Source organism: Micropterus salmoides, unplaced genomic scaffold (assembly GCF_014851395.1).
Source record: "Micropterus salmoides isolate LMB-PRFRI ecotype aquatic unplaced genomic scaffold, ASM1485139v1 Ms_hic_scaffold_10, whole genome shotgun sequence".
NCBI classification, from domain to species: Eukaryota; Metazoa; Chordata; class Actinopteri; order Centrarchiformes; family Centrarchidae; genus Micropterus; species Micropterus salmoides.
The window spans coordinates 36,389,726-36,414,184 of record NW_024040041.1 but is presented as its reverse complement, the minus strand read 5'-3'; the positions used below and the strand labels follow the sequence as shown (position 1 = coordinate 36,414,184).

At 46.3% G+C, this 24,459-nt stretch overlaps 1 protein-coding gene across 2 annotated transcripts in view; it reads left to right on the top strand.

Annotated features, from left to right (window-relative positions):
* Positions 1-24,459, top strand: part of syngr1a (synaptogyrin 1a) — a 28,367-nt gene that overhangs the window by 2,240 nt on the left and 1,668 nt on the right. The window contains exons 2-4 of one of the 2 annotated variants that reach the window (XM_038709531.1): positions 17,510-17,747; positions 17,819-17,964; positions 24,267-24,459. The exon at positions 24,267-24,459 is cut by the window's right edge and continues 1,668 nt beyond it. In XM_038709531.1, coding sequence (XP_038565459.1) covers positions 17,510-17,747; positions 17,819-17,964; positions 24,267-24,383 — 501 coding nt within the window. In that variant the 3' untranslated portion in view covers positions 24,384-24,459. Of the gene's footprint in view, positions 1-17,509; positions 17,748-17,818; positions 17,965-20,994; positions 21,424-24,266 lie in introns of those variants that run through there. The other variant, XM_038709523.1, reaches the window with a different exon arrangement.

The following is a 24,459-nucleotide window of genomic DNA, read 5'->3' as shown; positions in this document are numbered from 1 at the left end:
CAGAGGAGACAGTGTGCTGCGATTGGTCAGTTTACAGAGGAGACAGTGTGCTCTGATTGGTCAGTTTACAGGGGAGACAGTGTGCTCTGATTGGTCTGTTTACAGAGGAGACAGTGTGCTCTGATTGGTCGGTTTACAGAGGAGACAGTGTGCTTTCATTTGTCCGTTTACAGAGGAGACAGTGTGCTCTGATTGGTCAGTTTACAGGGGAGACAGTGTGCTCTGATTGGTCAGTTTACAGAGGAGACAGTGTGCTCTGATTGGTCAGTTTACAGGGGAGACAGTGTGCTCTGATTGGTCTGTTTACAGAGGAGACAGTGTGCTCTGATTGGTCGGTTTACAGAGGAGACAGTGTGCTCTGAATGGTTTGTTTACAGAGGAGACAGTGTGCTTTCATTTGTCCGTTTACAGAGGAGACAGTATGCTCTGATTGGTCGGTTTAGAGAGGAGACACTGTGCTTTGATTGGTCCGTTTACAGAGGAGACAGTGTGCTGTGATTCGTCGTTTTAAGGAGGAGACAGTGTGCTGTGATTGGTCCGTTTACGGAGGAGACAGTGTGCTGTGATTGGTCTGTTTACAGAGGAGACAGTGTGCTGCGATTGGTCTGTTTACAGAGGAGACAGTGTGCTTTAATTGGTCCGTTTACAGAGGAAACAGTGTGCTGTGATTTGTCGGTTTACAGAGGAGACAGTGTGCTGTGATTTGTCGGTTTACAGAGGAGACAGTGTGCTGTGATTGGTCCGTTTACAGAGGAGACAGTGTGCTGTGATTCGTCGTTTTAAGGAGGAGACAGTGTGCTGTGATTGGTCCGTTTACGGAGGAGACAGTGTGCTGTGATTCATCGGTTTACAGAGGAGACAGTGTGCTGCGATTCGTCGTTTTAAGGAGGAGACACTGTGCTGTGATTGGTCCGTTTACAGAGGAGACAGTGTGCTCTGATTGGTCTGTTTACAGAGGAGACAGTGTGCTGTGATTGGTCCGTTTACAGAGGAGAAAGTGTGCTCTGATTGGTCGGTTTACAGAGGAGACAATGTGCTGTGATTGGTCGGTTTACAGAGGAGAATATATGCTCTGATTGGCTGGTTTACAGAGGAGACAGTGTGCTTCGATTGGTCGGTTTACAGAGGAGACAATATGCTCTGATTGGTCGGTTTACAAAGGAGACAGTGTGCTGTGATTGGTCTGTTTTACGGAGGAGACAGTGTGCTGTGATTGGTCGGTTTACAGAGGAGACAGTGTGCTGTGATTGGTCTGTTTACGGAGGAGACAGTGTGCTTTATATTTGTCCGTTTACAGAGGAGACAGTGTGCTGTAATTGGTCGGTTTACAGAGGAGACAGTGTGCTGTGATTGGTCTGTTTACGGAGGAGACAGTGTGCTGTGATTGGTCTGTTACAGAGGAGACAGTGTGCTTTATATTTGTCCGTTTACAGAGGAGACACTGTGCTGTGATTGGTCTGTTTACAGAGGAGACAGTATGCTCTGATTGGTTGGTTTACAGAGGAGACAGTGTGCTCTGATTGGTCGGTTTACAGAGGAGACAGTGTGCTTTAATTTGTCCGTTTACAGAGGAGACAGTGTGCTGTGATTGGTCGGTTTACAGAGGAGACGGTATGCTCTGATTGGTCGGTTTACAGAGGAGACAGTGTGCTTTCATTTGTCCGTTTACAGAGGAGACAATATGCTCTGATTGGTCGGTTTACAGAGGAGACAGTATGCTTTAATTGGTCGGTTTACAGAGGAGACAGTGTGCTTTCATTTGTCCGTTTACAGAGGAGACAGTGTGCTCTGATTGGTCGGTTTACAGAGGAGACAGTGTGCTTTAATTGGTCCGTTTACAGAGGAGACAGTGTGCTCTGATTCGTCGGTTTACAGAGGAGACAGTGTGCTGCGATTCGTCGTTTTAAGGAGGAGACAGTGTGCTGTGATTGGTCCGTTTACAGAGGAGACAGTGTGCTGTGATTCGTCGGTTTACAGAGGAGACAGTGTGCTGCGATTCATCGTTTTAAGGAGGAGACAGTGTGCTGTGATTGGTCTGTTTACAGAGGAGACAGTGTGCTGTGATTTGTCGGTTTACAGAGCAGACAGTGTGCTGCGATTCGTCGTTTTACAGAGGAGACAGTGTGCTGTGATTGGTCCGTTTACGGAGGAGACAGTGTGCTGTGATTGGTCTGTTTACGGAAGAGACAGTGTGCTGCGATTCGTCGTTTTAAGGAGGAGACAGTGTGCTGTGATTGGTCCGTTTACGGAGGAGACAGTGTGCTCTGATTCGTCGGTTTACAGAGGAGACAGTGTGCTGCGATTCGTCGTTTTAAGGAGGAGACAGTGTGCTGTGATTGGTCCGTTTACAGAGGAGACAGTGTGCTGTGATTCGTCGGTTTACAGAGGAGACAGTGTGCTGCGATTCGTCGTTTTAAGGAGGAGACAGTGTGCTTTGATTGGTCGGTTTACAGAGGAGACAGTGTGCTGCGATTCGTCGTTTTAAGGAGGAGACAGTGTGCTTTGATTGGTCGGTTTACAGAGGAGACAGTGTGCTGTGATTTGTCGGTTTACAGAGGAGACAGTGTGCTCTGATTCGTCGTTTTAAGGAGGAGACAGTGTGCTGTGATTGGTCCGTTTACGGAGGAGACAGTGTGCTGTGATTGGTCTGTTTACAGAGGAGACAGTGTGCTCTGATTGGTCAGTTTACAGGGGAGACAGTGTGCTCTGATTGGTCTGTTTACAGAGGAGACAGTGTGCTCTGATTGGTCGGTTTACAGAGGAGACAGTGTGCTTTCATTTGTCCGTTTACAGAGGAGACAGTGTGCTCTGATTGGTCAGTTTACAGGGGAGACAGTGTGCTCTGATTGGTCTGTTTACAGAGGAGAAAGTGTGCTCTGATTGGTCAGTTTACAGGGGAGACAGTGTGCTCTGATTGGTCTGTTTACAGAGGAGACAGTGTGCTCTGATTGGTCGGTTTACAGAGGAGACAGTGTGCTCTGAATGGTTTGTTTACAGAGGAGACAGTGTGCTTTCATTTGTCCGTTTACAGAGGAGACAGTATGCTCTGATTGGTCGGTTTAGAGAGGAGACACTGTGCTTTGATTGGTCCGTTTACAGAGGAGACAGTGTGCTGTGATTCGTCGTTTTAAGGAGGAGACAGTGTGCTGTGATTGGTCCGTTTACGGAGGAGACAGTGTGCTGTGATTGGTCTGTTTACAGAGGAGACAGTGTGCTGCGATTGGTCTGTTTACAGAGGAGACAGTGTGCTTTAATTGGTCCGTTTACAGAGGAAACAGTGTGCTGTGATTTGTCGGTTTACAGAGGAGACAGTGTGCTGTGATTTGTCGGTTTACAGAGGAGACAGTGTGCTGTGATTGGTCCGTTTACAGAGGAGACAGTGTGCTGTGATTCGTCGTTTTAAGGAGGAGACAGTGTGCTGTGATTGGTCCGTTTACGGAGGAGACAGTGTGCTGTGATTCATCGGTTTACAGAGGAGACAGTGTGCTGCGATTCGTCGTTTTAAGGAGGAGACACTGTGCTGTGATTGGTCCGTTTACAGAGGAGACAGTGTGCTCTGATTGGTCTGTTTACAGAGGAGACAGTGTGCTGTGATTGGTCCGTTTACAGAGGAGAAAGTGTGCTCTGATTGGTCGGTTTACAGAGGAGACAATGTGCTGTGATTGGTCGGTTTACAGAGGAGAATATATGCTCTGATTGGCTGGTTTACAGAGGAGACAGTGTTCTTCGATTGGTCGGTTTACAGAGGAGACGGTATGCTCTGATTGGTCCGTTTACAGAGGAGACAATATGCTCTGATTGGTCGGTTTACAGAGGAGACAGTGTGCTTCGATTGGTCGGTTTACAGAGGAGACAATATGCTCTGATTGGTCGGTTTACAAAGGAGACAGTGTGCTGTGATTGGTCTGTTTTACGGAGGAGACAGTGTGCTGTGATTGGTCGGTTTACAGAGGAGACAGTGTGCTGTGATTGGTCTGTTTACGGAGGAGACAGTGTGCTCTGATTCGTCGGTTTACAGAGGAGACAGTGTGCTGCGATTCGTCGTTTTAAGGAGGAGACAGTGTGCTGTGATTGGTCCGTTTACAGAGGAGACAGTGTGCTGTGATTCGTCGGTTTACAGAGGAGACAGTGTGCTGCGATTCGTCGTTTTAAGGAGGAGACAGTGTGCTTTGATTGGTCGGTTTACAGAGGAGACAGTGTGCTGTGATTTGTCGGTTTACAGAGGAGACAGTGTGCTCTGATTCGTCGTTTTAAGGAGGAGACAGTGTGCTGTGATTGGTCCGTTTACGGAGGAGACAGTGTGCTGTGATTGGTCTGTTTACAGAGGAGACAGTGTGCTCTGATTGGTCAGTTTACAGGGGAGACAGTGTGCTCTGATTGGTCTGTTTACAGAGGAGACAGTGTGCTCTGATTGGTCGGTTTACAGAGGAGACAGTGTGCTTTCATTTGTCCGTTTACAGAGGAGACAGTGTGCTCTGATTGGTCAGTTTACAGGGGAGACAGTGTGCTCTGATTGGTCTGTTTACAGAGGAGAAAGTGTGCTCTGATTGGTCAGTTTACAGGGGAGACAGTGTGCTCTGATTGGTCTGTTTACAGAGGAGACAGTGTGCTCTGATTGGTCGGTTTACAGAGGAGACAGTGTGCTCTGAATGGTTTGTTTACAGAGGAGACAGTGTGCTTTCATTTGTCCGTTTACAGAGGAGACAGTATGCTCTGATTGGTCGGTTTAGAGAGGAGACACTGTGCTTTGATTGGTCCGTTTACAGAGGAGACAGTGTGCTGTGATTCGTCGTTTTAAGGAGGAGACAGTGTGCTGTGATTGGTCCGTTTACGGAGGAGACAGTGTGCTGTGATTGGTCTGTTTACAGAGGAGACAGTGTGCTGCGATTGGTCTGTTTACAGAGGAGACAGTGTGCTTTAATTGGTCCGTTTACAGAGGAAACAGTGTGCTGTGATTTGTCGGTTTACAGAGGAGACAGTGTGCTGTGATTTGTCGGTTTACAGAGGAGACAGTGTGCTGTGATTGGTCCGTTTACAGAGGAGACAGTGTGCTGTGATTCGTCGTTTTAAGGAGGAGACAGTGTGCTGTGATTGGTCCGTTTACGGAGGAGACAGTGTGCTGTGATTCATCGGTTTACAGAGGAGACAGTGTGCTGCGATTCGTCGTTTTAAGGAGGAGACACTGTGCTGTGATTGGTCCGTTTACAGAGGAGACAGTGTGCTCTGATTGGTCTGTTTACAGAGGAGACAGTGTGCTGTGATTGGTCCGTTTACAGAGGAGAAAGTGTGCTCTGATTGGTCGGTTTACAGAGGAGACAATGTGCTGTGATTGGTCGGTTTACAGAGGAGAATATATGCTCTGATTGGCTGGTTTACAGAGGAGACAGTGTGCTTCGATTGGTCGGTTTACAGAGGAGACGGTATGCTCTGATTGGTCCGTTTACAGAGGAGACAATATGCTCTGATTGGTCGGTTTACAGAGGAGACAGTGTGCTTCGATTGGTCGGTTTAAAGAGGAGACAATATGCTCTGATTGGTCGGTTTACAAAGGAGACAGTGTGCTGTGATTGGTCTGTTTTACGGAGGAGACAGTGTGCTGTGATTGGTCGGTTTACAGAGGAGACAGTGTGCTGTGATTGGTCTGTTTACGGAGGAGACAGTGTGCTGTGATTGGTCTGTTTACAGAGGAGACAGTGTGCTTTATATTTGTCTGTTTACGGAGGAGACAGTGTGCTGTAATTGGTCGGTTTACAGAGGAGACAGTGTGCTGTGATTGGTCTGTTTACGGAGGAGACAGTGTGCTGTGATTGGTCTGTTACAGAGGAGACAGTGTGCTTTATATTTGTCCGTTTACAGAGGAGACACTGTGCTGTGATTGGTCTGTTTACAGAGGAGACAGTATGCTCTGATTGGTTGGTTTACAGAGGAGACAGTGTGCTCTGATTGGTCGGTTTACAGAGGAGACAGTGTGCTTTAATTTGTCCGTTTACAGAGGAGACAGTGTGCTGTGATTTGTCGGTTTACAGAGGAGACGGTATGCTCTGATTGGTCCGTTTACAGAGGAGACAATATGCTCTGATTGGTCGGTTTACAGAGGAGACAGTATGCTTTAATTGGTCGGTTTACAGAGGAGACAGTGTGCTTTCATTTGTCCGTTTACAGAGGAGACAGTGTGCTCTGATTGGTCGGTTTACAGAGGAGACAGTGTGCTTTAATTGGTCCGTTTACAGAGGAGACAGTGTGCTCTGATTCGTCGGTTTACAGAGGAGACAGTGTGCTGCGATTCGTCGTTTTAAGGAGGAGACAGTGTGCTGTGATTGGTCCGTTTACAGAGGAGACAGTGTGCTGTGATTCGTCGGTTTACAGAGGAGACAGTGTGCTGCGATTCATCGTTTTAAGGAGGAGACAGTGTGCTGTGATTGGTCTGTTTACAGAGGAGACAGTGTGCTGTGATTTGTCGGTTTACAGAGCAGACAGTGTGCTGCGATTCGTCGTTTTACAGAGGAGACAGTGTGCTGTGATTGGTCCGTTTACGGAGGAGACAGTGTGCTGTGATTGGTCTGTTTACGGAAGAGACAGTGTGCTGCGATTCGTCGTTTTAAGGAGGAGACAGTGTGCTGTGATTGGTCCGTTTACGGAGGAGACAGTGTGCTCTGATTCGTCGGTTTACAGAGGAGACAGTGTGCTGCGATTCGTCGTTTTAAGGAGGAGACAGTGTGCTGTGATTGGTCCGTTTACAGAGGAGACAGTGTGCTGTGATTCGTCGGTTTACAGAGGAGACAGTGTGCTGCGATTCGTCGTTTTAAGGAGGAGACAGTGTGCTTTGATTGGTCGGTTTACAGAGGAGACAGTGTGCTGTGATTTGTCGGTTTACAGAGGAGACAGTGTGCTCTGATTCGTCGTTTTAAGGAGGAGACAGTGTGCTGTGATTGGTCCGTTTACGGAGGAGACAGTGTGCTGTGATTGGTCTGTTTACAGAGGAGACAGTGTGCTGCGATTCGTCGTTTTAAGGAGGAGACAGTGTGCTGTGATTGGTCCGTTTACGGAGGAGACAGTGTGCTGTGATTCGTCGGTTTACAGAGGAGACAGTGTGCTTTCATTTGTCCGTTTACAAAGGAGACAGTATGCTCTGATTGGTCGGTTTACAGAGGAGACACTGTGCTTTCATTTGTCCGTTTACAGAGGAGACAGTATGCTCTGATTCGTCGGTTTACAGAGGAGACACTGTGCTTTGAGTGGTCCGTTTACAGAGGAGACAGTGTGCTTTCATTTGTCCGTTTACAGAGGAGACAGTGTGCTGCGATTCGTCGTTTTTAGGAGGAGACAGTGTGCTGTGATTGGTCCGTTTACAGAGAAGAAAGTGTGCTCTGATTGGTCGGTTTACAGAGGAGACAGTGTGCTTTCATTTGTCCGTTTACAGAGGAGACAGTATGCTGTGATTGGTCGGTTTACAGAGGAGACAGTGTGCTGTGATTGGTCGGTTTAAAGAGGAGACACTGTGCTTTGATTGGTCCGTTTACAGAGGAGACAGTGTGCTCTGATTGGTTGGGTTACAGAGGAGACAGTGTGCTTTAATTTGTCCGTTTACAGAGGAGACAGTGTGCTGTGATTGGTCGGTTTACAGAGGAGACGGTGTGCTCTGATTCGTCGGTTTACAGAGGAGACAGTGTGCTCTGATTGTCGGTTTACAGAGGAGACAGTGTGCTGTGATTGGTCGATTTACGGAGGAGACAGTGTGCTGCAATTCGTCGTTTTAAGGAGGAGACAGTGTGCTGTGATTGGTCCGTTTACGGAGGAGACAGTGTGCTGTGATTGGTCTGTTTACAGAGGAGACAGTGTGCTTTAATTGGTCCGTTTACAGAGGAGACAGTGTGCTGTGATTGGTCCGTTTACAGAGGAGACAGTGTGCTGTGATTCGTCGGTTTACAGAGGAGAAAGTGTGCTGCGATTCGTCGTTTTAAGGAGGAGACAGTGTGCTGTGATTGGTCCGTTTACGGAGGAGACAGTGTGCTTTCATTTGTCCGTTTACAAAGGAGACAGTATGCTCTGATTGGTCGGTTTACAGAGGAGACAGTGTGCTTTCATTTGTCCGTTTACAGAGGAGACAGTATGCTCTGATTGGTCGGTTTACAGAGGAGACAGTGTGCTTTGATTGGTCCGTTTACAGAGGAGACAGTGTGCTGCGATTCGTCGTTTTTAGGAGGAGACAGTGTGCTGTGATTGGTCCGTTTACAGAGGAGAAAGTGTGCTCTGATTGGTCGGTTTACAGAGGAGACAGTGTGCTTTCATTTGTCCGTTTACAGAGGAGACAGTATGCTGTGATTGGTCGGTTTACAGAGGAGACAGTGTGCTGTGATTGGTCGGTTTAAAGAGGAGACACTGTGCTTTGATTGGTCCGTTTACAGAGGAGACAGTGTGCTCTGATTGGTTGGGTTACAGAGGAGACAGTGTGCTTTAATTTGTCCGTTTACAGAGGAGACAGTGTGCTGTGATTGGTCGGTTTACAGAGGAGACGGTATGCTCTGATTCGTCGGTTTACAGAGGAGACAGTGTGCTTTCATTTTTCCGTTTACAGAGGAGACAGTATGCTCTGATTGGTCGGTTTACAGAGGAGACACTGTGCTTTGAGTGGTCCGTTTACAGAGGAGACAGTGTGCTTTCATTTGTCCGTTTACAGAGGAGACAGTGTGCTGCGATTCGTCGTTTTTAGGAGGAGACAGTGTGCTGTGATTGGTCCGTTTACAGAGAAGAAAGTGTGCTCTGATTGGTCGGTTTACAGAGGAGACAGTGTGCTTTCATTTGTCCGTTTACAGAGGAGACAGTATGCTGTGATTGGTCGGTTTACAGAGGAGACAGTGTGCTGTGATTGGTCGGTTTAAAGAGGAGACACTGTGCTTTGATTGGTCCGTTTACAGAGGAGAGAGTGTGCTCTGATTGGTTGGGTTACAGAGGAGACAGTGTGCTTTAATTTGTCCGTTTACAGAGGAGACAGTGTGCTGTGATTGGTCGGTTTACAGAGGAGACAGTGTGCTGTGATTGGTCTGTTTACGGAGGAGACAGTGTGCTGTGATTGGTCTGTTACAGAGGAGACAGTGTGCTTTATATTTGTCCGTTTACAGAGGAGACACTGTGCTGTGATTGGTCTGTTTACAGAGGAGACAGTATGCTCTGATTGGTTGGTTTACAGAGGAGACAGTGTGCTCTGATTGGTCGGTTTACAGAGGAGACAGTGTGCTTTAATTTGTCCGTTTACAGAGGAGACAGTGTGCTGTGATTGGTCGGTTTACAGAGGAGACGGTATGCTCTGATTGGTCGGTTTACAGAGGAGACAGTGTGCTTTCATTTGTCCGTTTACAGAGGAGACAATATGCTCTGATTGGTCGGTTTACAGAGGAGACAGTATGCTTTAATTGGTCGGTTTACAGAGGAGACAGTGTGCTTTCATTTGTCCGTTTACAGAGGAGACAGTGTGCTCTGATTGGTCGGTTTACAGAGGAGACAGTGTGCTTTAATTGGTCCGTTTACAGAGGAGACAGTGTGCTCTGATTCGTCGGTTTACAGAGGAGACAGTGTGCTGCGATTCGTCGTTTTAAGGAGGAGACAGTGTGCTGTGATTGGTCCGTTTACAGAGGAGACAGTGTGCTGTGATTCGTCGGTTTACAGAGGAGACAGTGTGCTGCGATTCATCGTTTTAAGGAGGAGACAGTGTGCTGTGATTGGTCTGTTTACAGAGGAGACAGTGTGCTGTGATTTGTCGGTTTACAGAGCAGACAGTGTGCTGCGATTCGTCGTTTTACAGAGGAGACAGTGTGCTGTGATTGGTCCGTTTACGGAGGAGACAGTGTGCTGTGATTGGTCTGTTTACGGAAGAGACAGTGTGCTGCGATTCGTCGTTTTAAGGAGGAGACAGTGTGCTGTGATTGGTCCGTTTACGGAGGAGACAGTGTGCTCTGATTCGTCGGTTTACAGAGGAGACAGTGTGCTGCGATTCGTCGTTTTAAGGAGGAGACAGTGTGCTGTGATTGGTCCGTTTACAGAGGAGACAGTGTGCTGTGATTCGTCGGTTTACAGAGGAGACAGTGTGCTGCGATTCGTCGTTTTAAGGAGGAGACAGTGTGCTTTGATTGGTCGGTTTACAGAGGAGACAGTGTGCTGTGATTTGTCGGTTTACAGAGGAGACAGTGTGCTCTGATTCGTCGTTTTAAGGAGGAGACAGTGTGCTGTGATTGGTCCGTTTACGGAGGAGACAGTGTGCTGTGATTGGTCTGTTTACAGAGGAGACAGTGTGCTGCGATTCGTCGTTTTAAGGAGGAGACAGTGTGCTGTGATTGGTCCGTTTACGGAGGAGACAGTGTGCTGTGATTCGTCGGTTTACAGAGGAGACAGTGTGCTTTCATTTGTCCGTTTACAAAGGAGACAGTATGCTCTGATTGGTCGGTTTACAGAGGAGACACTGTGCTTTCATTTGTCCGTTTACAGAGGAGACAGTATGCTCTGATTCGTCGGTTTACAGAGGAGACACTGTGCTTTGAGTGGTCCGTTTACAGAGGAGACAGTGTGCTTTCATTTGTCCGTTTACAGAGGAGACAGTGTGCTGCGATTCGTCGTTTTTAGGAGGAGACAGTGTGCTGTGATTGGTCCGTTTACAGAGAAGAAAGTGTGCTCTGATTGGTCGGTTTACAGAGGAGACAGTGTGCTTTCATTTGTCCGTTTACAGAGGAGACAGTATGCTGTGATTGGTCGGTTTACAGAGGAGACAGTGTGCTGTGATTGGTCGGTTTAAAGAGGAGACACTGTGCTTTGATTGGTCCGTTTACAGAGGAGACAGTGTGCTCTGATTGGTTGGGTTACAGAGGAGACAGTGTGCTTTAATTTGTCCGTTTACAGAGGAGACAGTGTGCTGTGATTGGTCGGTTTACAGAGGAGACGGTGTGCTCTGATTCGTCGGTTTACAGAGGAGACAGTGTGCTCTGATTGTCGGTTTACAGAGGAGACAGTGTGCTGTGATTGGTCGATTTACGGAGGAGACAGTGTGCTGCAATTCGTCGTTTTAAGGAGGAGACAGTTTGCTGTGATTGGTCCGTTTACGGAGGAGACAGTGTGCTGTGATTGGTCTGTTTACAGAGGAGACAGTGTGCTTTAATTGGTCCGTTTACAGAGGAGACAGTGTGCTGTGATTGGTCCGTTTACAGAGGAGACAGTGTGCTGTGATTCGTCGGTTTACAGAGGAGAAAGTGTGCTGCGATTCGTCGTTTTAAGGAGGAGACAGTGTGCTGTGATTGGTCCGTTTACGGAGGAGACAGTGTGCTTTCATTTGTCCGTTTACAAAGGAGACAGTATGCTCTGATTGGTCGGTTTACAGAGGAGACAGTGTGCTTTCATTTGTCCGTTTACAGAGGAGACAGTATGCTCTGATTGGTCGGTTTACAGAGGAGACAGTGTGCTTTGATTGGTCCGTTTACAGAGGAGACAGTGTGCTGCGATTCGTCGTTTTTAGGAGGAGACAGTGTGCTGTGATTGGTCCGTTTACAGAGGAGAAAGTGTGCTCTGATTGGTCGGTTTACAGAGGAGACAGTGTGCTTTCATTTGTCCGTTTACAGAGGAGACAGTATGCTGTGATTGGTCGGTTTACAGGGGAGACGGTGTGCTCTGATTCGTCGGTTTACAGAGGAGACAGTGTGCTCTGATTGTCGGTTTACAGAGGAGACAGTGTGCTGTGATTGGTCGATTTACGGAGGAGACAGTGTGCTGCAATTCGTCGTTTTAAGGAGGAGACAGTGTGCTGTGATTGGTCCGTTTACGGAGGAGACAGTGTGCTGTGATTGGTCTGTTTACAGAGGAGACAGTGTGCTTTAATTGGTCCGTTTACAGAGGAGACAGTGTGCTGTGATTGGTCCGTTTACAGAGGAGACAGTGTGCTGTGATTCGTCGGTTTACAGAGGAGAAAGTGTGCTGCGATTCGTCGTTTTAAGGAGGAGACAGTGTGCTGTGATTGGTCCGTTTACGGAGGAGACAGTGTGCTTTCATTTGTCCGTTTACAAAGGAGACAGTATGCTCTGATTGGTCGGTTTACAGAGGAGACAGTGTGCTTTCATTTGTCCGTTTACAGAGGAGACAGTATGCTCTGATTGGTCGGTTTACAGAGGAGACAGTGTGCTTTGATTGGTCCGTTTACAGAGGAGACAGTGTGCTGCGATTCGTCGTTTTTAGGAGGAGACAGTGTGCTGTGATTGGTCCGTTTACAGAGGAGAAAGTGTGCTCTGATTGGTCGGTTTACAGAGGAGACAGTGTGCTTTCATTTGTCCGTTTACAGAGGAGACAGTATGCTGTGATTGGTCGGTTTACAGAGGAGACAGTGTGCTGTGATTGGTCGGTTTAAAGAGGAGACACTGTGCTTTGATTGGTCCGTTTACAGAGGAGACAGTGTGCTCTGATTGGTTGGGTTACAGAGGAGACAGTGTGCTTTAATTTGTCCGTTTACAGAGGAGACAGTGTGCTGTGATTGGTCGGTTTACAGAGGAGACAGTGTGCTCTGATTGTCGGTTTACAGAGGAGACAGTGTGCTGTGATTGGTCGATTTACGGAGGAGACAGTGTGCTGCAATTCGTCGTTTTAAGGAGGAGACAGTTTGCTGTGATTGGTCCGTTTACGGAGGAGACAGTGTGCTGTGATTGGTCTGTTTACAGAGGAGACAGTGTGCTTTAATTGGTCCGTTTACAGAGGAGACAGTGTGCTGTGATTGGTCCGTTTACAGAGGAGACAGTGTGCTGTGATTCGTCGGTTTACAGAGGAGAAAGTGTGCTGCGATTCGTCGTTTTAAGGAGGAGACAGTGTGCTGTGATTGGTCCGTTTACGGAGGAGACAGTGTGCTTTCATTTGTCCGTTTACAAAGGAGACAGTATGCTCTGATTGGTCGGTTTACAGAGGAGACAGTGTGCTTTCATTTGTCCGTTTACAGAGGAGACAGTATGCTCTGATTGGTCGGTTTACAGAGGAGACAGTGTGCTTTGATTGGTCCGTTTACAGAGGAGACAGTGTGCTGCGATTCGTCGTTTTTAGGAGGAGACAGTGTGCTGTGATTGGTCCGTTTACAGAGGAGAAAGTGTGCTCTGATTGGTCGGTTTACAGAGGAGACAGTGTGCTCTGATTGGTCGGTTTACAGAGGAGACAGTGTGCTTTCATTTGTCCGTTTACAGAGGAGACAGTATGCTCTGATTGGTCGGTTTACAGAGGAGACAGTGTGCTTTGATTGGTCCGTTTACAGAGGAGACAGTGTGCTGCGATTCGTCGTTTTTAGGAGGAGACAGTGTGCTGTGATTGGTCCGTTTACAGAGGAGAAAGTGTGCTCTGATTGGTCGGTTTACAGAGGAGACAGTGTGCTTTCATTTGTCCGTTTACAGAGGAGACAGTATGCTGTGATTGGTCGGTTTACAGAGGAGACAGTGTGCTGTGATTGGTCGGTTTAAAGAGGAGACACTGTGCTTTGATTGGTCCGTTTACAGAGGAGACAGTGTGCTCTGATTGGTTGGGTTACAGAGGAGACAGTGTGCTTTAATTTGTCCGTTTACAGAGGAGACAGTGTGCTGTGATTGGTCGGTTTACAGAGGAGACAGTGTGCTCTGATTGTCGGTTTACAGAGGAGACAGTGTGCTGTGATTGGTCGATTTACGGAGGAGACAGTGTGCTGCAATTCGTCGTTTTAAGGAGGAGACAGTTTGCTGTGATTGGTCCGTTTACGGAGGAGACAGTGTGCTGTGATTGGTCTGTTTACAGAGGAGACAGTGTGCTTTAATTGGTCCGTTTACAGAGGAGACAGTGTGCTGTGATTGGTCCGTTTACAGAGGAGACAGTGTGCTGTGATTCGTCGGTTTACAGAGGAGAAAGTGTGCTGCGATTCGTCGTTTTAAGGAGGAGACAGTGTGCTGTGATTGGTCCGTTTACGGAGGAGACAGTGTGCTTTCATTTGTCCGTTTACAAAGGAGACAGTATGCTCTGATTGGTCGGTTTACAGAGGAGACAGTGTGCTTTCATTTGTCCGTTTACAGAGGAGACAGTATGCTCTGATTGGTCGGTTTACAGAGGAGACAGTGTGCTTTGATTGGTCCGTTTACAGAGGAGACAGTGTGCTGCGATTCGTCGTTTTTAGGAGGAGACAGTGTGCTGTGATTGGTCCGTTTACAGAGGAGAAAGTGTGCTCTGATTGGTCGGTTTACAGAGGAGACAGTGTGCTTTCATTTGTCCGTTTACAGAGGAGACAGTATGCTGTGATTGGTCGGTTTACAGGGGAGACGGTGTGCTCTGATTCGTCGGTTTACAGAGGAGACAGTGTGCTCTGATTGTCGGTTTACAGAGGAGACAGTGTGCTGTGATTGGTCGATTTACGGAGGAGACAGTGTGCTGCAATTCGTCGTTTTAAGGAGGAGACAGTGTGCTGTGATTGGTCCGTTTACGGAGGAGACAGTGTGCTGTGATTGGTCTGTTTACAGAGGAGACAGTGTGCTTTAATTGGTCCGTTTACAGAGGAGACAGTGTGCTGTGATTGGTCCGTTTACAGAGGAGACAGTGTGCTGTGATTCGTCGGTTTACAGAGGAGAAAGTGTGCTGCGATTCGTCGTTTTAAGGAGGAGACAGTGTGCTGTGATTGGTCCGTTTACGGAGGAGACAGTGTGCTTTCATTTGTCCGTTTACAAAGGAGACAGTATGCTCTGATTGGTCGGTTTACAGAGGAGACAGTGTGCTTTCATTTGTCCGTTTACAGAGGAGACAGTATGCTCTGATTGGTCGGTTTACAGAGGAGACAGTGTGCTTTGATTGGTCCGTTTACAGAGGAGACAGTGTGCTGCGATTCGTCGTTTTTAGGAGGAGACAGTGTGCTGTGATTGGTCCGTTTACAGAGGAGAAAGTGTGCTCTGATTGGTCGGTTTACAGAGGAGACAGTGTGCTTTCATTTGTCCGTTTACAGAGGAGACAGTATGCTGTGATTGGTCGGTTTACAGAGGAGACAGTGTGCTGTGATTGGTCGGTTTAAAGAGGAGACACTGTGCTTTGATTGGTCCGTTTACAGAGGAGACAGTGTGCTCTGATTGGTTGGGTTACAGAGGAGACAGTGTGCTTTAATTTGTCCGTTTACAGAGGAGACAGTGTGCTGTGATTGGTCGGTTTACAGAGGAGACGGTATGCTCTGATTCGTCGGTTTACAGAGGAGACAGTGTGCTCTGATTGTCGGTTTACAGAGGAGACAGTGTGCTTTGATTGGTCCGTTTACGGAGGAGACAGTGTGCTGTGATTGGTCTGTTTACAGAGGAGACAGTGTGCTGCGATTGGTCTGTTTACAGAGGAGACAGTGTGCTTTAATTGGTCCGTTTACAGAGGAAACAGTGTGCTGTGATTTGTCGGTTTACAGAGGAGACAGTGTGCTGTGATTTGTCGGTTTACAGAGGAGACAGTGTGCTGTGATTGGTCCGTTTACAGAGGAGACAGTGTGCTGTGATTTGTCGGTTTACAGAGGAGACAGTGTGCTGTGATTGGTCTGTTTACAGAGGAGACAGTGTGCTGTGATTGGTCTTTTTACAGAGGAGACAGTGTGCTTTAATTGGTCCGTTTACAGAGGAGACAGTGTGCTGTGATTGGTCGGTTTACAGAGGAGACAGTGTGCTGTGATTGGTCCGTTTACAGAGGAGACAGTGTGCTGTGATTGGTCGGTTTACAGAGTAGAAAGTGTGCTCTGATTGGTCGGTTTACAGAGGAGACAGTGTGCTTTCATTTGTCCGTTTACAGAGGAGACAGTATGCTGTGATTGGTCGGTTTACAGAGGAGACAGTGTGCTGTGATTGGTCGGTTTAAAGAGGAGACACTGTGCTTTGATTGGTCCGTTTACAGAGGAGACAGTGTGCTGCAATTGGTCGGTTTCCCTAGGAGACAGTGTGCTGTGATTGGTCTGTTTTACGGAGGAGACAGTGTGCTGTGATTGGTCGGTTTACGGAGGAGACAGTGTGCTGGGACTGGTCGGTTTACGGAGGAGACAGTGTGCTGTGATTGGTCGGTTTACGGAGGAGACAGTGTGCTGGGATTGGTCGGTTTACGGAGGAGACAGTGTGCTGCGATTGGTCGGTTTACGGAGGAGACAGTGTGCTGGGATTGGTCGGTTTACGGAGGAGACAGTGTGCTGCGATTGGTCGGTTTACGGAGGAGACAGTGTGCTGTGATTGGTCTGTTTTACGGAAAGAGACAGTGTGCTGTGATTGGTCTGTTTACGGAAAGAGACAGTGTGCTGTGATTGGTCTGTTTACAGAAGAGACAGTGTGCTGTGATTGGTCGGTTTACAGAGGAGACAGTGTGCTGTGATTGATCCGTTTACAGAGGAGACAGTGTGCTGTGATTGGTCCGTTTACAGAGGAGACAGTGTGCTGCGATTGGTCTGTTTACGGAGGAGACAGTGTGCTGCGATTGGTCGGTTTACGGAGGAGACAGTGTGCTGTGATTGGTCTGATTGGTCTGTTTACGGAGGAGACAGTGTGCTGTGATTGGTCTGTTTACGGAGGAGACAGTGTGCTGTGATTGCTCTGTTTTACGGAGGAGACAGTGTGCTGCGATTGGTCTGTTTACGGAGGAGACAGTGTGCTGTGATTGGTCTGTTTACGGAGGAGACAGTGTGCTGTGACTTGTCTGTTTACGGAGGAGACAGTGTGCTGTGATTGGTCTGTTTACAGAGGAGACAGTGTGCTGTGATTGGTCTGTTTACAGAGGAGACAGTGTGCTGTGATTGGTCTGTTTACAGAGGAGACAGTGTGCTGTGATTGGTCTGTTTACAGAGGAGACAGTGTGCTGTGATTGGTCTGTTTACGGAGGAGACAGTGTGCTGTGATTGGTCTGTTTACGGAGGAGACAGTGTGCTGTGACTTGTCTGTTTACGGAGGAGACAGTGTGCTGTGATTGGTCTGTTTACAGAGGAGACAGTGTGCTGTGATTTGTCTGTTTACGGAGGAGACAGTGTGCTGTGATTGGTCTGTTTACGGAGGAGACAGTGTGCTGTGATTCGTCTATTTAAAGAGGAGACAGTACGCTGTGATTTGTCCGTTCACAGAGGAGACAGTACGCTGTGATTTGTCTGTTCACGGAGGAGACAGTGTGCTGTGATTTGTCGGATTACGGAGGAGACAGTGTGCTGCGATTGGTCGGTTTACGGAGGAGACAGTGTGCTGTGATTGGTCTGTTTACGGAGGATACAGTGTGCTGTGATTGGTCTGTTTACGGAGGAGACAGTGTGCTGTGATTGGTCTGTTTACGGAGGAGACAGTGTGCTGTGATTCGTCTATTTAAAGAGGAGACAGTACGCTGTGATTTGTCCGTTCACGGAGGAGACAGTGTGCTGTGATTTGTCGGATTACGGAGGAGACAGTGTGCTGTGATTTGTCGGATTACGGAGGAGACAGTGTGCTGTGCTAGCCTGTCCTAATGAGAATGAATGTGTCTGTTAGCATTGAGCTTGCTGTCCTGTGCTCTGTTTCAGCTCTTCTCCATGGTGATCCTGGGCTGCGTTGCTAACGAGGGTTACGTTAACCGTCCCGACAGCATGGAGGAGTTCTGCATCTTCAACCGCAACCACAACGCCTGCAACTACGCTGTCGCCATGGGGACGGTGTGTTTCCTCTGTAGCACCGGGTTCCTGGCGCTGGACGTTTACTTCCCGCAGATCACCGGCGTGAAGGACAGGAAGAAGGCCGTCATGGCCGACATCGGGCTGTCAGGTGAGACTCCGCCTCCTCTGTTTCTGTCATCTTTACCTCTCAGGTGATTAATAACCATGTGGTCTCTGCAGCGCTCTGGACCCTGGTCTGGTTCGTGGGCTTCTGTTTTCTGGCCAATCAGTGGCAGGTTTCTAAAGAAGAAGACAACCCTCTGAATGAAGGATCCGACGCTGCCCGAGCCGCCATCGTCTTCTCCTTCTTCTCTGTCTTCACCTGGGTATGTTCCTGAACCACATCACCTACTGAATCTCACCTGAGCAGGCAGGAAGTACCGCGTGTACTGCTTTAAAACTCTAGAGACCGGTATCCGAAGTGTCACGTGATCTTACTGATTCTGAGTCAGCATCATATGGAGGACCGATCCAGACAAATTCAGAAATAAATACAGAAATAAATAAATGCTCAATAAATAAATAAATGTAGGCAGTAATTAAATTATACAAGGAGACATGGATGTATAAATCTATTTTAATTAGCTTCTTTATTTATTCACCTTTGTAATAATTACCTTATTTATTTATTGTCCGTTTTTCTTCTTTAAATGTATTTATTTACGTGTGTTTTTTTATATCTTTGTTTTGTTTTATTCTTCCGTTGCATTTTCTACCCTATTTATATCCCCCATGGTATTTATGTCTGCCTGTCCTTTATACATTTCTCTATGTGTATCTGCCTCATTATGCAAATGAGAAGGGGTGGGGTCTCAAGGATTAACTTCTCTCCTATTGGTGGACCAGTCAGACCGGAGAGCTATAGGCCTACTCTACCTGCACACAACAACAAGCTTGCTCCTCACACAGTTAGATGGCTTCCTTCGGTGCTCTGAGGAGTTCAGAAACTATTTGAATACACTACCAGCCATGTCTTCCTTCTCTTTTCATGTGGACACTCTGACAGACAGTGCTTTCAGTTTGCTGCATGCATGGACACAGAACTGTGATACAGGGAGAAGCACACGGTCAGCTGGCTGCAGCTAAATCTGGAGTGCACTCGTATTCAATTCTGTATGGTAAATTCAGTTTTAACAGAGCAGAGCGAGCTGACAGGCAGAGTTAGAGACTTTTTCTGTCCGTTTCTCTCTTTACAAAGACACATGTTGCAGTCTGAAGATTATAACGGACAATAAATAAATAAGGTCATTATTACAAAGGTGAATAAGTAAAGAAGCTAATTAAAATAGATATATACATTTATAATGTAATTACTGCCTACATTTATTTATTTACTTAATTTTTTCATGCATTTAATCGGATGCTTATTTATTTATTGAACATTTATTTATTTCTGAATTTGTCAGGATCAGTCCTCTATAGCAGAGGTCACTAATAGGCGGACCGCGGTCCGGATCCGGACCCAGCCGCCGTCCTCTCCGGACCGCCGACCTACAGCCCATTTATTATTGAGACTTACTACCTCGTGACGGAGCGTTTCTATTTTAACCCGTGCAGCTTTTCTAGCATTTACTGTACTGGTTTAGAGGACCAGGAAACTCACAGACCAATCGCATGTGCTCCAATCGTCTCATGTGACGCTGCTCAGCCAATCAAATCTGCGCATACCGATGCTTGCGAGTCGAGTCCACGAGATTCACCAGAGACGTTTTGGAAACACACCCGAATTGAGGAGACGAAAGATAAAAGAGATTTCACATGACTTTTATTTAAGAATGTACAGATTTTTACATGTACATTCCTCCCACGGGCAGTTCAAAACCAGAACATCTCATAGATCTCCAATATGCTAGCTGGAGCTCACGTTTCTCACTGAACAACAGAAAGTAGGAAAGTGGTAGCTCTGTAAGAGGAAAAGAAAGAGAAGAGGAGGCATTACAGCTGTTCATTTGTTATGATGTGTTGAGTGTTTATTATAAAATTGGTTAAGACTACACTTCATCACTTCAAGCTACACTTTTTATTACATTTTTTCTAAAAATGAGGCACTTTAATTTAGTTTACTTAAATTTAGAATTTATTATTTGAATAGTTATTATTTATTATCCTTCCAGTTTGGTGAATCAAATATTATTTGATTTGACAGTCCATTGTTGACTAAAAACATGTGTTGATACAACTATAGGTTATAGTACTGAATGATAACGTTCGTCGTTTTGATGTTCCGGACCTTTGCTTCGGGAAATTTTCTCTAACTAGACCTCTTTGAAATCTAATTGAATACCCCTGCTCTATAGCATCAGTGACCTCATAGTATAAATGACTATATTAAACTGACGTCATGAAGATATGATATGAGCAACTATGTGTGCCTATAGCAGAGATGAGTTAGAGACTCGGACTCAAGTCCGACTTAAGTCGCAAAGACACTCGACTGGAGGCTCGTCCTCAAAAGACTTCAGACTTGACTCGGACTCGAGGTGCGGGACTCGTGAACAATGTTTATTTTTAGAAAACGTCTGATGAGCGTGCTGTTATTCCCTCCCTCTGTTACCTGTAGCCTGCCTACATAACACGTAGTATCTGCTGCGCGCGGCCTCACGTGAGAGAGGACAATGAACACCGGCAGCTACCGAGACATTCATCATAAACTTTGACCTTAAAACTTCATACAAGACCCAAACAAAGACGCGCTGAACACAAATAGGTTAGTAACCTGAGGTTAGTGAACATGTTTAGCTCAGCACTGGCCATCTAACGTTAGCTTGCTTCTTGCTTTAGCTACGAGAGGTTAACTCAGACTGTTGCTTGCCAAACTTGCGGTGGTCGATTAATGTAATCATTTACGTCCCGCTGGCTGCCATGACGTTGATTATAAACGCTGGCTGCAAACTGGTTCCAGGTTTATTGTTGATCCTGCAAAGTTACAGTTTTATTTAGTTAACGTTACACTGGGTTTGAGAGTCTGGGGGATGTGTTGACTTACAGTAGTTAATAAGCCGTCAATAATTGCATTGCACATTACATGGTTGTGCTCTGTACTTGACTTGGACTCTAGCTCAGTGACTTGAGACTTGACTTAGACTCTTGCTCAGAGATTTGACCTGGACTCTAGCTCAGACATATTGGCTGTAACGACTAATATTACTACTATCAATAATAATAATGAAAATAATCGGTGTGTAATCTAACATCTCTAACATCCAGCAGCATCTGAACATCCTGTGAGTGTAAACTGAAACATTTAAAAACATCACACACCGGTAACACATCTTGGTTTTTTGTGTGTATTTCTCTGTGTTGTGTGTGTTTGTGTTGTTGTTGTTGTGGTTGTTGTTGTTGTGTTGTGTGTGCAGGGAGGCCTCACCCTGCTGGCGTCGGAGCGTCTGAAGAGAGTCTCGTTTGAAGAAGAATACAACAAACTGTTCAGTCCGCCGCTTGCCTGAAACACAGCTGACTTGACCTTTCTCCTTCAGCTAATCAGAGACGATTGTTCCCGTGCTCCCTTTTGCCTTGTCAGCTCATTCTGGACTCTGGTTGGCTGCTCTAAGTGCCTGTCTTCCAAAGTGCCTTTCTGTTGCCATGGCAACAGTTTTGTTGTTGTTTTCTTCATCAGGTGTGTCGGAGCTGATTTATTCACTTCATGTTTGTTGTCGTTTATTATTGTTATTATTATTATTTCAGTGATGTCATCATATATTCTGATTATGGCGATGATGTAATGATCTGTGATGAAATGTGAGATGAAGATTAAAGACAATAAACTCTGAGTATATGAAGAGTTAGTCTGCTGCCGGACACTCTGACGTCACCATGACCTTGGTTAGGTTTAGAAACCAAACCCACTTGGTTAGGTTTAGAAACCAAACCCACTTGGTGAGGTTTAGGCACCAAAACCACTTGGTTAGGTTTAGGCACCAAAACCACTTGGTTAGGTTTAGGCACCAAAACCACTTGGTTAGGTTTAGAAACCAAACCCACTTGGTGAGGTTTAGAAACCAAACCCACTCGGTTAGTTATGGGAACCAAAACTACTTGGTTAGGTTTAGAAACCAAACCCACTTGGTGAGGTTTAGAAACCAAACCCACTCGGTTAGTTATGGGAACCAAAACTACTTGGTTAGGTTTAGAAACCAAAACCACTTGGTTAGGTTTAGGCACCAAAACCACTTGGTTAGGTTTAGAAACCAAAACCACTTGGTTAGGTTTAGAAACCAAACCCACTTGGTGAGGTTTAGAAACCAAACCCACTCGGTTAGTTATGGGAACCAAAACTACTTGGTTAGGTTTAGAAACCAAAACCACTTGGTGAGGTTTAGAAACCAAAACCACTTGGTCAGGTTTGGACACCAAAACCACTTGGTTAGGTTTAGAAACCAAACCCACTTGGTTAGGTTTAGGCACCAAAACCACTTGGTTAGGTTTAGAAACCAAACCCACTTGGTGAGGTTTAGAAACCAAACCCACTTGGTTAGGTTTAGAAACCAAACCCACTCGGTTAGTTATGGGAACCAAAACTACTTGGTTAGGTTTAGAAACCAAACCCACTTGGTGAGGTTTAGAAACCAAACCCACTTGGTGAGGTTTAGAAACCAAACCCACTCGGTTAGTTATGGGAACCAAAACTACTTGGTTAGGTTTAGAAACCAAACCCACTTGGTGAGGTTTAGAAACCAAACCCACTCGGTTAGTTATGGGAACCAAAACTACTTGGTTAGGTTTAGAAACCAAACCCACTTGGTGAGGTTTAGAAACCAAACCCACTCGGTTAGTTATGGGAACCAAAACTACTTGGTTAGGTTTAGAAACCAAAACCACTTGGTGAGGTTTAGAAACCAAAACCACTTGGTCAGGTTTGGACACCAAAACCCCTCGGTTAGTTTTAGAAACCAAAACCACTCGGTCAGGTATGGGCACCAAAACCACTTGGATGTGGTTAGAAACCAAACCCACTTGGATGTGGTTAGAAACCAAACCCACTTGGTACGGTTTAGAAATCAAAACCACTTGGTTCGGTTTAGAAACCAAAACCACTCGGTCAGGTGTGGGCACCAAAACCACTTGGATGTGGTTAGAAACCAAACCCACTTGGTTCGGTTTAGAAACCAAACCCACTTGTTCAGGTGTGGGCACCAAAACCACTTAGATGTGGTTAGAAACCAAACCCACTTGGTCAGGTTTTGGCACCAAAACCATTTGGTCAGGTTTAGGAAACCATCAGGATTTGGCTTAAAAGAACTACATTACTCACATAACATCACTAAAAAGAATCCTTACTTGGACTTTTCTGTTATTTATAGAAATACTTTTAGCGCTGAGCTATGACGCTACAGGCCGCCATGTGCATTGGTACCACACACTGAAAGTCGTGACATGGCGTGTTATTTTCATTTTCCTTAAATTTCTTTTGCAACAACACGTAAATCAGAAGAATCAGACAATAATTTAGTAACTCAGGGATACACCAGTTTAGTTGTGACACAGTGTTACAGGGGCATGTGTAGTTTTCAGTGGCCTCCAGTGGTGAGGTTTCAGATTGCAGCCACCATCTTCGCGAGTATGTGCTCAAACTAACGAGTGAGCTCTCAGCGTCGGTCAATACAGACATAACAAGACACGGCATCACACACAATGTTGGAAACTCTATCACTGATTGTGTTTCAACCTACATATTGAATTTATGATCATTAGCACCTGTTGGGTCTAATCGTTTAATCATACACTGATGATATGTCTACCAAATCCCTGACTTTGTGCAGGTATACCTAGAAGAACTGATGCTGAAGGCTGATCTGATTTATACTGAACAAAATTCTAAAGGCAACCCTTTTGTTTTTGCCCCCATTCATCATGAGCTGAACTCAAAGATCTAAGAATTTCTCTATGTACACAGAAGGCCTGTTGCTAAGCAGTCAAGTTAGCAAAAATAAATATGCAACATCTGGTTAGACTTTCAAAATAAAACTAGTGGTTAAAGTTTGAAACAGAACGTTGTGAAGTTTCTAAAAACACTGAAACGTCGCAGTTTTGTTATGTTTGGCACCAAACCCACTTGGTTAGGTTTAGAAACCAAAACCACTTGGTTAGGTTTAGAAAAACATCATGGATTGGGTTAAAATAACATCGTTACTTATGTGACTTAACTTGTGTAAGTCAAGTAATGTTACTTATGTAAGTTATGCAACTTACGTAAAGCTGAAATAACAACCGCATGTCCACCCCACTCTTCTCCTTACTCTGACTTTTCTGTTAAATATGCTACACCAACCTTTAGCGTTGCAAACTGATGCTACAGGGCTTCCCCCTGTTCGTTGAAGTTTGACGCTAACTTCCAAACAGACGCCGACGGGTCTTGACCATGCGTCCATATGTGTCAACTTGGGAGTGGGAATAGGTTGGTCTGAAATTACCATGCACAGGGACGGCTAGCAGGGGCCAGACATCATATTCTTGCCCCGGGCCCCCAGGAGGGTAATCCGCCGCTGATGTTGCCGTAAATAAAACGTGATCAGTGTGTTTGCCAATCCTTCGACTCCTCAGGGGCCACTGCAGTAACTCTTGCTACATCTTTCTAAAGCAGTTTGTTGTTCACTGCTGTTTCTGCTTTGAACCGTCTGTGTGTCTGCAGGCTCTCCAGTGTCTGCTGGCCGTCCACAGGTTTAGACTGGGAGTTGATTCTGTCACACTCAATCAGGACTACGTCGACCCTAACCAGCTGGACGAGGCCACACCCACCTATGAGTAGAGGGGCGGGACTCCGATGGATTTGTGTAGTTTGAGATGTCATTGTGATGTGTTCATGGACTCATCCTCGGACGCCT